A 16,479-nucleotide genomic window follows, 5' to 3' on the forward strand; every position below is an offset into this window, starting at 1 on the left:
TTGTTTTTGTCAGTACATTGACACATTGTTCACGAGATGATCTAAGAATGCACGGAGCACTTCACTTATTAGGCAACTTTTGATTGTTATACTTGTGTACTGCTGCTAATGTCAATCACTAGAAGTCTACTGTATATAATTGGCTGTCAGGCCAATGACTTGGACTAGCCCATTGTATTACCTACAACTGTGTCTCATTGTGATCCATGTGGATTCTATATGTTCAATGTTGTTATTTATGCACCTATACTGAAAAACGAAGTGTCCCCTGGGACAATAAACTTGAACTTGCCATTCAGTACACTAGCAAAAAAAGAGCAGGCATATTTTGTTTTTGTCTATATCCATTTTATTATAACTATTATCAAGAACATATTATATAATTTCCTTCAGTAATGAACCTTCTTAGAAAATAATAAATTACATTAGTCTAGGTGACCAGATTTAGTTCAACAGTCATCGGAATAATTCAAAATGGTCTCACCACAGATGGATGCCTAATTCTCATATGAACAGTTAAAGTATTAATAACTTACATTTAGATATTAGAGGCTAGTGAAAGAAATACAAATGTCCAGTACAAAAATTATCTATAAAGTCAAAATGGATGGAAGTATTAGTACTAACAACCAAATCCTAACAATTTTTGATTACTCTAGTAACAACACCCAATTAAAATATTTCAGTTCATCAGACCTGGTTTTCGGTAGCACCCATGGGCTAAAGCTAGACAGCATTTACCCAGCTAAAAGTAAGAAAACTATAGCCTATTATAGCATTCAGTAGCACTTAACATCTGCTTCTATAGGCTTAGTCAGTGCCCTACTAATACAATAAAGTATGTGATTGGTAAATGTTTCACCTTGTTCAGCGTTAAGTGTTTCTCAAAGAAAACAAAGGCTCCAAAATATCAGATATCATGAGTTAAGACAAAAGCAAAAAGAAGAAATCGTTCAGTTGTGTCCTCGGTAAAACTGTCATCAAAACATTTCCCAATCAATCATTAATGACTTATACTGTTTTTCAATGCTTTCTTACATCATCAGTGGCATGAGTCTTTATGACGTAGCTTGATTAAGAGCTACCAGGTGTACAGGCAGTTTGTATACAAAAGAAATATCTAGAAATACTATTCCTCTGAATTGGTAAGTAAGCTTTATTATGAACGTTACATGTACATTATACAGCTTTAAATTGGAAATATCCAGCATGTCACTGGTCTGAAAAAAACGTTCTTCATACTACGATGGAGTCGTAGTAGCTTACTGAAAGAATACATGAAAAACAACACAGTAATAACAATAACAAAAAACTTTGTACAGCTTATACAACTTTGGAGATATTTCTAGGATGATGTACGTACAATATAGTTGCATGCCATTTTCTTCAATATGCTGAACTTTTGGCAACACTGGCACTGCCATCTTAAAAATGTCAGACTTGTCTCGTACAGTTCTCAGTCACGTGATACATGCAAACTTTATATATTTAAAATAGAAACAAATACACAATAACAAAATATCCACGTTGACTACATTGAATCAGGCTTGGCTCCTTAGTCAAGATGGACTGGGATGAGTTGCGGTCCAGTCTTCGATCCAGCATGGCTGCTCCACACAAACCTCTCAGATATGCTCAAAAATCCTTATAATGGACCAGGACCGCATTCTTCTGAAAGGCAGAAAATGTGTGACACACACAAAATCCACTGCTCTTCTATGCACAAAACACACAATCCCCTTGAGCACATATCTGTCCATTGTCCGTCCGACTCCCCCAACACACACACACACACACACACACACACACACACACACACACACACACACACACACACACAGTGCAATTCCAAATTATAAAAGAAAAGAAAATACAAAAAAAGAAAAAACAAAAAGGGTGGGTATTTCAGAAGTTCACAGTTGCAGCAGGTGTGTGATTGAGGGGTGAAGTCAAGTTGACAAGTTGACGAGCTCGTGGGCCACAAACTGTTTCAAGCGCTCCAGGTACTGTCCGTAGAGCTCGACGTCGTTGTGGCCGGCGCCCTCCACCCACAGGGGCTCCACGGGCCTCTGGCAGCGCTCGTACAGCGCCAGGCCGTGGGAAAAGTCGATCACCTCGTCCTCTGTCCCGTGAATCACCAGCACTGGAGAAGTCACCTTGGAGATCTTGTCAATACTTTGGGAGGCGAGTTTAGATGGGCAGACGCACCACACACGAGGGAAAGAACAGAGGAAAGGAACTGTTAGGCAAGTATAATTTCCAAGCAATGATAAACAGATGACAGGAATAGGATTTAAAATAACTCAATGTGGTAATTTCAACAGCAGGCAGTTTACCCTTTTAGACTTGTCAACAGCGCAATTCTCTACGGCTGGCACAATTACCGTATAGCCAACGGTTATGAAAATAAAATAACCATCTAAAAAAAATACAATTCATGGGTACACTCGTAATGGCTGCCTGGTATTGTGATGCAATAATTTCCATGGTAATGTAGAATGTTCATTCAAATTATAATAAAACCTCTTGAGAATCCGACCCTTTTCTCCCAATTTTCGCCTAAAATGACATACCCAAATCTAACTGCCTGTAGCTCAGGCCTTGGCAAGGATATGCATATTCTTGATACCAATTGAAAGGAAACACTTTGAAGTTTGGGGAAATGTGAAATTAATGTAGGAGAATAACATATATCTGGTAAAATATAATACATCATCTTTGAAATGCAAGAGAAAGGCCATAATGTACTACTCCAGGGTAGGTGCAATTTAGATTTTGGTCACTAGATGGCATAAGTGTGTGTGCAAACTTTTAGACTGTTTCAATAAACCATTGCATTTCTGTTAAAAACGTTGTATCAAGACTGCCCAAATGTGTCCAATTGGTTTATTAATACAATTTCAAGTTCATAACTGTGCACTCTCCTCAAACAATAGCACGGTATTCTTTCACTGTAATAGCTATTGAAAATTGGACATTGCAGTTAGATTATCTGATGTGGGTCATGCAATGGAATGTATTTTGTGTAATGTCAATTGAGTTTAATCAACAAATCACAGCACATATTGATGAGTACACTTCCTGCTTTTACTTCCTGCTTTGCTCTATGGGTAGACTCGCAATGGCCACCCATTATGCCGTCATTGACTTGAATGGGGACACCTGTTCTATTCATCCTATTTCTATGGCACAACATGCAGTCGGGAGTGGAGGAGATGAGAAAATGTGTCTTTTTTAAATACGCACTTTCCCAAAGGTTATTTGAACAGTTATAATGGTGACTATGGTCATTTGGCTGACCAATAAGCGTCATCCAAAATTCCATGACAGTCACAGTCCTACGATTCTCCATAACCTGGCAGCAACCAAGGACCACCAGATGGAGCATTTGAGTTCAGAGTGACTCAAACATGACTGCTTTATGCTCTGTGTGTGTGTGTCACTCACTTGGGGAAGGCATCAAAGCAGTAGGTTTTCTTGGTGTCTGGGAAGGCCACTCTCATGCCAGAGGTGAGGGGGGAGTGCAGGACGACCGCGGCGCTCTCGTAGCGTGCCGCCAGGTCCACGGAAGGGACCGTACCGATACTCTGACCATACACGATCACAGTCTCTGGCCTAATACCATACCTGGGGGCACAAACACAGAACATTATCATCAGCTACACAGCATCAATTTCCTGATACTCTGAGTAAGGACGATGACAAGGTAGGATGTCGATGATGATGTAGACCTAGTCAAGAGAAGGATGATGACAGTTTGTCAGTCAGTCAGTTGGTCGCTATTAACAAGATTCCATCACCCCACTCAGGTCAGAAGTCCAGTAGTCAGGAGGGAGCTTAAGTCTAGGATCAGTCGGTGTGGGAGCATTGACGTGTCAATAAGGGGTGTGGTGGGACAAGCAGAAGATACAGATAGAAAAAGAGAGGAGAGCGAGAAAGGCATTCCACAGCCGATTATGGAGAATGTGACCAACACAGCCAGTCAGCTGACTTTCCCGGCTATAAACCGCTGCAGGACTGATCACACAAACATCACCAGTTCTACCTAGCCCAGCCTGTACAACACTGACACAAGGGTAGGTCATCCAACTGGTTGGAGAGTGACAGCATAGACATATGATGCGTGGAGACTCACAGGAGGTCAAAACCTTCTGATGACAGAGTGGACTAAGTAGGCGCACAGGGCCCATAGGAACTAGACTATATTAAGAACTAGAATCCTCAAATGTGGGTGAGGAATTTTAAATTCAGCCTCTTCTTTGCCGGCAACTGTTCTGAGCAGCAGCATTACCTCAAACAGGCTAGCCAGGCTAAAGTAGGCTGGCCAAAACCTAACATATGTCAAAACACACTGTGTGTAATGTTTATAACAGTTCATGTAAAATATATGATATAAAGTACAGCCAGGGACTGTAACACTAGTGGATCAGGTGAATGTAAGTGACTGTGTGTGTGTTGCCAGGCCAACTTAGGGCCAATTTCAGCATGAACTCACTTTACTTCACTGAGCACGCTCCATGGTTATACAAGCTCTCCACTACCCAATCATCAATTTATTCCCTGAGACCAATCCAATCTATAACGCAGAGAGAGAGAGAAAGAGCAAATGAAAGTGCAGAAATAAGGGAAGAACAGAACCACTGACAATAGATGTCAAGAAGGGAGAAGCAGCTAGGCTATAAGATAATTGGGTCTCGTGTTCTATACTGGGTCATATTTTTAACTGAAGAGGACCTGCTGCTACGTACGTTAATAGCACGTTAATCACTGCTCTCTCTCCTGCCCTCAGTCATGTCAGTCGGAACTGAAAATCGAGTTACACTTACTACAACCCATACCATACCAAATTACATTAAAAACTACTTACTGTGTTGGCTGCCATGGGCACTACTGTGTGTGTGTGTTTGCTGAAGGGACCTTCATTTTGTCTCCAATCAATAATATGACTGATCAGGAAGTTTGTTGTTTTCACTTCCTGGGGCAGAGGCTGCAGTGGGTATCTGTCTGAAACCTCATTGGAAATCTGTTACTAGGCTACCAGTCAATATTAGACTTGGAAGGATTGACTGCTGGAACACGTCCAAGTGAAAATAAAATGAAACAGCACTATTCTATTTGAGTGGACATCCCTCACAGCAGGTTCCCACTGACAAAACCCAACCCTTTTAGTTCCACAAATAGTGTGCGCTCTCTCTCTCTGTGTGTGTGTGTGTGTGTGTGTGTGTGTGTGTGTGTGTGTGTGTGTAAAAATGCTGTAAAGCAAGAATGCTTTCTAAAATACATGTTAATAGTTTATTTATCAATTAACACAATGCAAAGTGATTGAACAGAAAAATATACATCAAAACAATATTTGGTGTGACCACCCCTTGCCTTCAAAACAGCATCAATTCTTCTAGGTAAACTTGCACATAGTTTGAAGGAACTTGGCAGGTAGGGTGGCCCAAACATCTTGGAGAACTAACCACAGTTCTTCTGTGGATTTAGGCAGCCTCAGGTGCTCCTCTCTGTTCATGTAATCCCAGACAGACTTGATGATGTTGAGATCAGGGCTCTGTAGGGGCCATACCATGACTTCTAGGACCCCTTGTTCTTCTTTACACTGAAGATACAGCGAAAGTCATTAAGAACTATGTTTGGGGTCGTTGTCATGCTGCAGAATAAATGTGGGGCCAATCAGATGCCTCCTTGATGGTATTGTATGATGGATAAGTACTGTACTTCTCAGCATTGAAGAGACCATTCATTCTGACCAAATCTCCAACTCCATTTGCAGAAATGCAGCCCCAAACTTGTAAGGAACCTCCACCATGCTTCACTGTTGCCTGCAGACACTCATTCGTGTACCCCTCTCCAGCCCTTCAGAGAACAAACTTCCTTCTGCTACAGTCAAATCTTTCACATTTTGACTCTTCAGTCCAAAGCACCTGCTGCCATTTTTCTACAACCCAGTTCCTGTGTTTTCGTGCATAGTTGAGTCGCTTTCCATGTCGAAGGTATGGCTTTTTGGCCGCAAGTCTTCCATAAAGGCCGCTTCTTACCAGACCTCTCTGGACAGTAGATGGGTGTACCAGGGTCCCATGAAGGTCACTTCTTACCAGACTTCTCCAGACAGTAGATGGGTGTACCAGGGTCCCACTGTTTTCTGACAATTCTGAGCTGATGGCACTGCTGGACATCTGATTGCGAAGGGAAGTAAGCATGATATGCCTTTCATCTGCTGCAGTAAGTTTACTTGGCCGACCACTGCATCTACGGTCCTCAACGTTGCCCGTTTCTTTGTGCTTCTTCAAAAGAACTTGTACAGCACATCTGGAAACCCCTATCTGCCTTGACATTTCTGCCTGGGAGAGACCTTGCTGATGCAGTATAACTACCTTGTGTCTTGTTGCTGTGCTCAGTCTTGTCAGAGTGTATGACTTTTGACAGTAAACGGTCTTCAGCAACCTCACCTGGTTAGCTGAGTTTGGCTGTTCCTCACTCAGTTTATTCCTCCTACACAGCTGTTTCTGTTCCAGTTAATGATTGCGTTTCAACCTACATATTGAATTGATGATCATTAGCACCTGTTTGGCATAATTGTTTAATCATACACCTGACTGTGCCAAACAAAATCCCTGACTTTGTGCAAGTGTACCTACAAGAATTGATGTTGTTTTGAAGGCAAAGGGTGGTCACACCAAATTTGCATTTAGTTAATTGATAAATATAATCTATTAACATGTCTATTTTTTAAAGCATTCTTACTTGACAGCATTTTTTCACACCTGCCTAAAACTTTTGTACAGTACTGCATGTACCAATAAAGTGTGTCTGCTGATGGTGTGGGACACACCTGCTGACTCATGATTGAGTCACCTGAACACGCAGGTAAGACTGGACCTCCCCCTGCACCAGAACATAGGAACACGAGCGCGTGCAAACACAAACCATTTTCCTCTCTGACATCAATGCAAATGCAACCTAAAATCACAAACACTTATCATTAAAAGAGTATCTGCTTTTAAAACTCACCTCAAATTGATTGGTCAATTTGAAGAACAAGTTCAACAACAGGTTGAAACGGAGTGAAAAAACATGTTGTTTCAAAGCCTAACAACTAAAATGGACAGCGCTTTCTAAGGTGATGACTAATTCAAAACACCATATGCATATTAGAGCTTACGCATTAGCATAGGCCTATATATGAGCTAATAAAATACAGATTTCTTTAGACCTGACTAAAATAAATCATGGATTTATTATGACTGTGTATATTACACTTTTTAAAATGTAGACGTTCCAAAGGTGCTCATCAATGGCTTGTATGCATGCAGGCCTGGAGATGCTAAACGTGTTTATGATAATTAAGTGTAAATTACCATGATACCGGCAGACTTTTGCATGACAATAACCGGCTGACAACATTTCATGACCGCCACAGCCCCATCTCCAGCCCTCATTTAACTTGCAAGAGAAACACACACATAAAACAGAGCGGCAGGATGCTAAAGGGGAGGCATTGAGAGAGAGCTTTTAGATATGATAAATAGATAAATAATTCACGTTCAAAGTCAGTAGGCCCACAGCTTCCTTTCACACAAGCCAAACATATAGACTATGACCTGTAGTCAACCACAGGCAAAACACAGTCATGTAGTGAGTCAAGTCTATCATACCTGGGTCAAAAACAAAATGTATGGGTTTCCCCACTCTTTTTATATATATAAATATATTATTTTTTCCCCTTTTTCTCCCCAATTTTGTTATATCCAAAATCAGTAGTCACAGTCTTGTCTCATCGCTGCAACTCCCGTAGAGTCGAAGGTCGAAAGCCGTGCATCCTCCGAAACACAACCCAACTAAGCCGCACTGCTTCTTGACACAATGCCCGCTTAACCCAGGAGCCAGCCACACCAATGTGTCAGAGGAAGCACCGTACACCTGGCGACTGTGTCAGCGTGCATGCGCCAGGCCCGCCACAGCAGTCACTACAGCGCAATGGGACAAGGACATCCCTGCCGGCCAAACCCTCCCCTAACTCAGACGAAGCTGGGCCAATTGTGCGCCGCCCCATGGAGAAACATGTCTCTGGAATTCAAGTCAAACACGGGGCAGTGAAACACAGGACCAAGATGAACCATTTGACTGTTAAATAAAGGAGGCCAGGGCTCTCTGTAGAATGGAGAATAGGATCATATGCTGCGTTGATAACTGGGTCTGGCAGTGGCATGGCTAAGAGGCAGCAAGGTGGAGGTAGAAGTTTCCCATTGCGCTGATCTGAGGTCTGTGTCTTTTTGCCCTCTTTATGGTTACAAATAAGACTTCTGGGAAGGGTGGGATGATCTTGGATCTGCCATTAGGGTCAGCTTCTATCTTGAGGGTGTCAGTCAGTTTGGCAATTATGGGACAGAAATTACATGGATCTTTGGATTACCAGTGGATGGGTGACAAAGTGGGGCAGAACCTGGCATAGATTTGGGGTGGAATACTATGTGATGTTGGAGACACCAAGCCCTGGCCAGTTGAAAATGTGCAGGGTTGGAAGCACCCGAATCGGGCACAGAGCTGGGCTATAGTAAGCCTTGGGCCAAATTAAAAGTAGCACAGCCTCTTCTTACCTGATAATGTAAATTAGGCTATTGTCAATCAACATGGACTACAAACCCCACCACCTATGTTGTGTGGTCTCACGGTTCTCCCCTCTGGTTCTGACCAATGGGAGCCGACGCTGGTAGATGGGATAGCAGTACTATAACTGTTGATGTTGCTTCATTCTTCATCCTTAGAGATTTGTTACGGAATTTGCAATGCAAAGAGTCTGTCCCACAGACATCCAAACTATTGTAGCCTTCATGCATGGAAACAGGCAGTGACTCTACCCCTCACTGATGTGCAGTTTAACACTCTGCCAGAGAGAAAGCTCTGCTGATCAGTGTCACATTACTGTCTGAAGCCATAAGCCAGATTGTGATGTTGAGTTCAGTGTTGTCCTCCTGAATATTTTATCCGTATCTATGTAGCTACACTGCAGAATTAAATGTGAGCAGAAGATTTTCACACAAAACACCCCTAATAGCTAATGGTAGTGCAGCCATGCAAATCCAGACCACCCACCCAAAGCCACAGTTAACAATCCTTCATTTGTTTTTCAGTCTAAAGCAGTTCTGCCACTGTGTTAAAAGCTGAGGGATGGTGCTTGTAGAAATGTAACTATTCTCAAAAAGGGTAGCCTACATAAAATTAATCTATGGATGCAAGAACTGAGAGTCCATGATAATTTCAATATCTAGGGCTAGTTCCTGTATGTGTCATTTAGGCCGACTGAATTAGCCACATCACATTATGGAACCACTATGCAATCATATTCCCATTCCAATAGTAAGTTGTTGGGGTCTATGTTTTTTCTAGTATTATATTGTTGTTGATTATTGCATTGTTGGGTTTGAAAGAAAGGCATTTACTTGTGCATGTGACATTAACTTGAAACCTTCCTCAGTTAGTTAATAGGTATCTAGCCTATATGTTTGGCCACAAGAAAACCCCCATATTTTGTATTTATTTTTAAATAGATGACACAGACACACAAAGCTAGAGCACGACCAATATGCGTTTTTTGGGTCCGATGCAGATTCTGATTTTGGGGGGACAAAACTTACCGATAGTTATAACTGCCAATATACTGTTTTACAGCAAGGAAATGAAAGTCACATTTTTTTCACACTGAGTTCTCATACACTGTCATCCAAAAAACAATTGTCCAAGAAATATGCTTCAAATGTTGATTTCTTACATTGTGACAATGACACATCATGAGAATGGTGTCCAGAGAAGTTTAAGATGACCTCTTTCACCCTATGTGTTGAAAATCAGTCAATGGAATTGTCGCCCGATATCCATTCATTGGTAACAGAGACAGTAGCTGCTTCAAACAGAAATCAGTGTGCAGCATATGCATCAGATTTCCAAAGCAGGGGAGAGGGGGGGTCATAGAGGACAAAGGGAGGAAGAGAGGAGGAGAGAAATCAGGTCAGTGTGTCCAAGAAACAAAAACTATTGGCTACCATAGCAATAAAATGATTGTGTAATTTACAATCAAATGAACTCATCTGAAGATGTTAATGTTTTTGCTCCTACTCTTCCATCTCTCTCTAACCCCACCCCCACCTCTCTCTAACCCCACCCCATCCCACCTCTTTAACCCCACCTCTCTCTAACCCCACCCCCACCCCTCTCTAACCCTACCTCTCTAACCCCACCCCACCTCAACCCCACCCCTCTCCACCCCACCCCTCTCCAACCCAACCCCACCTCTCTCCAACCCCACCTCTCTCCAACCCAACCCCACCTCTCTCCAACCCAACCCCACCTCTCTCCAACCCAACCCCACCTCTCTCCAACCCAACCCCACCTCTCTCCAACCCAACCCCACCTCTCTCCAACCCAACCCCACCTCTCTCCAACCCAACCCCACCTCTCTCCAACCCAACCCCACCCCCATCCCACGACATGCATCCTCCTCTATCGGAGGATAATTCGATCAAGCCTGATTCTGTTGTGCTTTGACGAAATTCCATTTTAAAGCTGATTTTCTGAAACGGTCACTGGTGACTGTGTGTGCGCGCATGTTTCCACAGGACTGTGGTTGTTTCTTGTGTGTGTGTGTGTGTGTGTGTGTGTGTGTGTGTGTGTGTGTGTGTGTAAAAGGAACAAGTAGGCTAAGACGAGGAAAATGGCACACAACACACACACACAGGTAATATGTGTAGGAGGGAGATCAGCAACAGAAGAGAATGGCTACAGTCAAACGGATGTGAGATTTGCAGGAGAATCACACAGATGGTAGCAGGCATACATGTTTCTCAGGCCCAGCTACAGTATCTCTGTCTGTATGTAGGCTAGTCCCTGTACGGTAATGGTTTCCTGTTTAACTTTACTCTCAGACCTGTCCCATGGGGGCGAGGGGGCCTACTATATGGAGAAACACTTATTCTTGTCAATGTCATCACAGTGGGCAATTTGGGCCCGAGTGACCTCTGTGTTAGTTACCCTCTTCCCGTTTGTGTATTTGGATGTTTCTTCCTTTCTCTGACTCATTTGTTTGTCCCTTTGATTTGTTGTCATGATGCAGGAAATAAGTCTGCACTTTCATTCCCCCCAAAACTGTGCATAAACAATATGTAGCCGAAACATCTCACATTACGCTCAGACACACACATAAAAGACTCAGCTGAGAATGAAGGACAGGACAGAGGGGAAGGGGATGTGTAGAATCCATAGAGGGAAGCTCTCTGTGTGTGTGTGTATGTGTGTGTGTGTGTGTGTGTGTGTGTGTGTGTGTGTGTGTGTGTGTGTGTGTGTGTGTGTGTGTGTGTGTGTGTGTCAGTGCGGGACCCCACCTGGGACATAGAGCAGAGCTGCCAGTAAAAGCTAGCAAGAGAAAATAAAACGGGAGAGGGGGAAGTCATAGAGGACAAAGGGAGGAGAGAAGCGAGATAGGAGGGAGAGAGAGGAGAGTGTTGGAGACTAGAGGTTACGTGGGGATCGATTCATTGATAGATGGATGGATGGATGGCCAGAGGGATTGGGAGAGGAACTGATGAACAGAAAACCATTGCCTTGGGGCGGCCGGGTAGAAGGTTGAGGAGAAAGCCCCTAGCCTACACATTTTCAAACACATAATTTAATGTAAAGAAAAATAAATGCATTCTCCACTTCGCTTTCCAACCAAGGATGTTTAAGCCATGGTGCGAGCTTTAGGTGGAACGATAGTCAGCAACTCTTGGTAGGACACATCAACGTCACAAACAGCCACTTCTTTGCCATCTCACTCCTCCCCCATCACCTATCACATCTGCCGTCCTCCCTCGTCCCCTTACTCACCGTGTCCTGAGTGCATGCCAGGCGGCGTCCACATCAGCGTACAGGTTCTTCTCAGAGGGTTTCCCTGAGCTGGCCCCGTAGCCAGAGTAGTCGTAGGAGAAGACGTTGCAGTTGATGCGTGAGCCCAGGCCGATGTAGAAGCTGCTCATCTGGCCCAGGTCCACTGCGTTGCCGTGTGAGAAGAGGAGGGTGAAGCGGGCGTTGGGTGAGCAGCGCACAAACATGCACGCGATGCGGTTCCCGCGTGAAGTGCGCGTCATGAAGCACTCGATGGCGTCCTTCTCACGCGCCGAGTACTGCCAGTCTGCGCGCTCAGACAGGTGCAGGGTCCAGCGGCTACCACTCTCATCACACATGAGGGTGTAGGTGGGCTCCGGGGGCAGGAAGGCCAGCTTGGAGGTGATCTTGCTGGGGCATGGAGGGCAGCAGAACAGGCAGCACAGCTCACTCAGGGACAGGTGGTTCATCCTCAAACACTGCTGGGGGAAGGGGGAATGAGAGGAGACATTACCATTCACTATTACTAATAGGGTATTATTGACATGGCACATTCAATAGCCTACATTAGCTTGATCTCACCAAGACTGAGGATAAATGAAAGAGGGTTTAAGGTATGTGTGTGCGGTCTGTACGTGTGGTTAGGTTAATTGTCTCATTTCCAGCTCGGTGCACAAGCACACCCCAGTTATTGACAGCCATTTTGAAAAATATGCTCAGACACACACACCGACACACAGCTGCGGCTCACGGCAGTCTTGACCACTGATGCATGCCTCCCACAAACAGACCAACAGACTGAGCCACATACGTTAAAGCCTATAACCAGACTTCACCTCAGCTTAAACAGAAACCCCTTATCAAATATAGAGTCTTATCTAAACACGTTGAGGCTAAAAATGTATTTGTGCTTTGCAACTCGAGCTCGAGAAAAAGCTATAAAATAGCATTACTGTGTTTAGGTTACTAGGCTGGTGTGCAGCGATTCTCAAAGTTCTCTACCCACCCTGTTAGACATATGGGCAAGTGGGAAATGCACATGAACTCCTCTTAGGCCTGCCCTTAACACAGAGCTGGTTTTACATACACTATTGATTCCCTTCTGCATGCATGGCCTCCCTTGGCCCCGAGATCATTCGACAGCTATAGCACTGATGAGTATTTATTCTGTCTGCCTCAAAGTGTCAATCCTAACTTCGGTCCATTGCTATATAATGCTTAATTCTATAGCTTGAAGACTCCTGATACCTCCAGGAGTGATAAGTATAATTTTTTGTCTTCATCTGTTGTAGTCTAGTACTGTCTTTTTGCTAGCTAGGGCCATCTACTTGAAGTGTTTCCTGTCTTCCCAGTAGCCTACTTGGTGTGTGAACTAATGACTGCACAGAACTTTCTGTTGAGCGTTGACACATCAAATAGGATTAAGGGGCAGGGCAATTTGTGATTGTTGTGGTTTAGGTAATCAGTGACAGTGGCTGTCTCATCGTCAAAACTAAGACGGTTCTGCTGAGTTATTGGAGGAAGGAAAGAGAGGAAGGCTCCACACCACTCTCTTACTTGAGTATTTCACCTAGTTACTTTCAGATCTCATTTTGCTCTTTTGTAGCTTTGGCAACTATGTGTGTGTTTTCTATCCCAGTTTGCTCCTCTCCCTGTAGGCTTTACAGATGCTCCCCACCCCTTGGCTGCAACCCTTCTAATTTAGTGTACCCTGCGCACAAAACCCATGTGGAATTCCTGGTCTCCGGCAGCGTTTGGATCTGCCTATCTGTGGTCAAGAACGCAGAGTTCATCTTAGCCTATGCTGCCCTTCAGTCCCTAGACTTTTTGGTCCTGGTGGAGACATGGATCACCCTAGAGAATACTGCTACTCCAGCTGCTCTCGCTTCATCTGGCTAGTTCTCTCTCATAGTCCGAGCGCATCTGGTCATTGCGGTGGTGGCACAGGGCTGCTCATTTCTCCTAAGCTGAGATTTTCTATTTTCTCCACTCAAGCTTAACATTGTTGTCATCTATCGCCTACCAAGTGCCCTTAGAGAATTCCTTAATGAGCTTCAGCTCATTTCCTGACAATGGCTCACCGCTCTTCGTACTGGGCGACTTCAACCTCCTGATGTCTGTCTTTGACTCATTTCTTTTCATCTTTTTATTTCCCCTCCATGCCTCTTTTGACCTCACCCTTTCCCAGTCCCCTTCCCACTCAAAGCAGGCAATACGCTTGATGTCATCTCTACTAGATTCTGTTCGGCTACTAACGTCACGGCAACCCCTCTTCAGGTCTCAGATCACTAAATTGTTTCCTTTTCTGTCTCCTTCTCCAGCCCTAGCCACTCAGATTGTCATGCGCCATCGCAATCTTCGCTCCCACTCTCCCACTACCCTCTTCTATCCTATCATCTCTCTCTTCTGCTAAATCCTTCTCCCTCCTGTTCCCTGATTCCACCTTTTCGACCCTACTATCCTCATCCTATGACTTGCACTGTCCCCACCACTCCGTGGCTGAGTGACTCATTGCAAGCTTATAGAACAGGGCTGCAGGGAGCTGAGTGAAAATGGAGGAAAACTAACCTCACGGCGGACCTATCATCCTTTCACTCCCTCCTCTCTACCTTCTCTTCCTCTGTATTCGCTGCTAAAGCCACTTTCTATTACTCTAAATGCCAAGCTTTTGCCTCGAACCCTAGGAAGCTATTTTCCACCTTCTCCTCCCTTCTTAATCCTCCATCCCCTCCCTACTCCCTCTGCAGACAACTTTGTCAACTACTTTGAAAAGGAGGTTGGCGAAAGCCACTCCTCATTCACTCAGCCTATTGAGTCCACTGGTCCTGCTCACACAGAACTACCTTACGCCTTGACCTCTTTCAACCCTCTCTTTCTCCAGATGAAATCCTGCGACTAGTGAGGTCCGGCCGCCCGACAACCTGCCAGCTCGACCTCATCCCCTCCTCCAGACCATGTCTGGAGACGTTCTCCCATTCCTCATCGCTGACCAATGGCTGTATCCCCTCTTACTTCAAAATAGCCAGAGGCACTCCTCAAGAAACCAACACTCAACCCCTCTGATGTCCAAAACTACAGACCGGTATCACATCTTTATTTTATTTCCAAAACACTTAAGCATGCCGTCTCTGACAAACTCTCTTGCTATCTCGCTCAGGATGGTCTTCTTGATCCTAACCAGTCAGGCTTCAAGACTGTTGACTCAACCGAAACTGCTCTTCTCTGTGTCAAGGAGGCTCTCCACACTGCCAAAACTGACTTTCTCTCCTAGGGGAAAGAGTATTTAAAATAATCCCACAGCACCTCCCCTAGCACTCACTTGTCTTGTCATTCTTGCAAGCAATCTGGCCATCCAGAATAACAACAGGCTAAGTTCTACCCAACGGAAGCGATCACATCTTTTTCATGACTTGTTCGCCAACACATCTATAAAAACAATTCAGATTCTAGGGGACCCCATAACGTTACACATCAGCTAGGGTTTGTTTAAGAGACTATCCAAAAAGGCCTGGCTGTAGACATCCTGATAAATTTAGCTACAACGTTAGTTTACGGTGGTACTGGAGATTTAGCAACGCCTGTCAAGTAGTCTGATTAATCATGCTGTAATACACAATTAATTGGTATATACCGTTTGATTAATCTTTCTAGTCGGAGGTGCTTGCCAGAAATTATTCGTAGCGATTATATATTAACGTTAATGAAAATAAATCGTAGGGCCACCTTTGCCAGCCTATGATGACTGAAAAGTAAACAGTGGTCGGCAAAGGTACAGCAACACGTCGTTGTGTTACGGATGTAATCGTTGCTCTGAGTAAAGTAACGGGTCGCCAAACGACCTATGGGAACTCCTTCCCCCTTCTTCACGCGACGTGATTGAGATGCATAATATCGAAGATGTTTACGCCACACCCTTAAACGATAGAGAAGTACATCCTAAAGGCCAATAATTGACGTTATTAATAAGCTAATAGTCAATAGAAAATCTTTGATAGTAGCTAGCTAGGCTACCCGAAGAGGATCACACACATACCTGGTAATGTTGCGGATTGTAGTTAGTATTTCGATGATTCTGGCGAGTAACTTAGCTAGCTAACTGCCGTAGACAGATAACGCGTACAAGTAGCTAACGTTAACCAGGCAGGTTGACTCGAAAATGCCTTCGCTTATCTTCCCTTCGTCCACTCTGGTTAGCAGGGTAGCTATGAATCTTCTTGACGTTTACTGTCTACCCAAACCAAGCTCCAACTATTTGACACTCAGTCTTGTCCATGTGGTCCGGATATTAACTTAAATGCCTCCACAAGACGTATGTAAAACAAATATGTTATATAATGTTGACTTCAGTCACAGGTTCAATACTTGTAGCTAAACCACTGTTGCTTGCTGACTGTCTTCTCTACGGAAAACCGAACAAAAAAAACATCGAAACCGTAGTGACGCCGGTATGATTGGATTGGCTTATAAGAAAGCCAATTAGAAACTACTATTTTCTAACAAAGGCCAATCAGGTTGCTGAAGGCGTTACCTCTTCGGTGTAGAATGACGTAATTATTTAATTTTGTTGCGGAATGGGATAAGGGAAATGCGTTATCTAAAAGAGAAAGTGTCAATACGATA

The 16,479-nt window shown here is 44.0% G+C and overlaps 1 protein-coding gene across 2 annotated transcripts; it reads right to left on the reverse strand.

Moving 5' to 3' along the window:
* Positions 1-326: 326 nt before the first annotated feature.
* On the reverse strand, positions 327-16,300 carry LOC115164800 (alpha/beta hydrolase domain-containing protein 17B). Of its 2 annotated transcripts, none has more exons than XM_029717615.1 (4): positions 15,893-16,300; positions 11,863-12,338; positions 3,448-3,627; positions 327-2,175 (listed from the first exon to the last, which is right to left on the reverse strand). In XM_029717615.1, the coding sequence occupies exons 2-4, from the start codon at positions 12,327-12,329 to the stop codon at positions 1,950-1,952; spliced, it is 873 nt and encodes a 290-aa protein (XP_029573475.1). In that variant the 5' UTR covers positions 12,330-12,338; positions 15,893-16,300; the 3' UTR covers positions 327-1,949. The 2 variants fall into 2 exon arrangements, with proteins under 2 accessions (XP_029573475.1, XP_029573474.1); XM_029717614.1 differs by having other exon boundaries at positions 11,863-12,341.
* Positions 16,301-16,479: the final 179 nt, after the last annotated feature.

The sequence above is a fragment of the Salmo trutta genome, chromosome 27 (assembly GCF_901001165.1).
Source record: "Salmo trutta chromosome 27, fSalTru1.1, whole genome shotgun sequence".
Classification (NCBI taxonomy): Eukaryota; Metazoa; Chordata; class Actinopteri; order Salmoniformes; family Salmonidae; genus Salmo; species Salmo trutta.

Bases quoted from the DNA above. Each gene is read 5' to 3' on its own strand.
- LOC115164800 (XM_029717615.1), bottom strand. From the start codon at position 12,329: ATGAACCACCTGTCCCTGAGTGAGCTGTGCTGCCTGTTCTGCTGCCCT. The intron at 3,628-11,862 runs GTGAGTAAGGGG...TTGTGCCCCCAG, and splicing joins TGGCATGCACTCAGGACACG to GTATGGTATTAGGCCAGAGA. The intron at 2,176-3,447 runs GTGAGTGACACA...CGCCTCCCAAAG, and splicing joins TGCTTTGATGCCTTCCCCAA to TATTGACAAGATCTCCAAGG.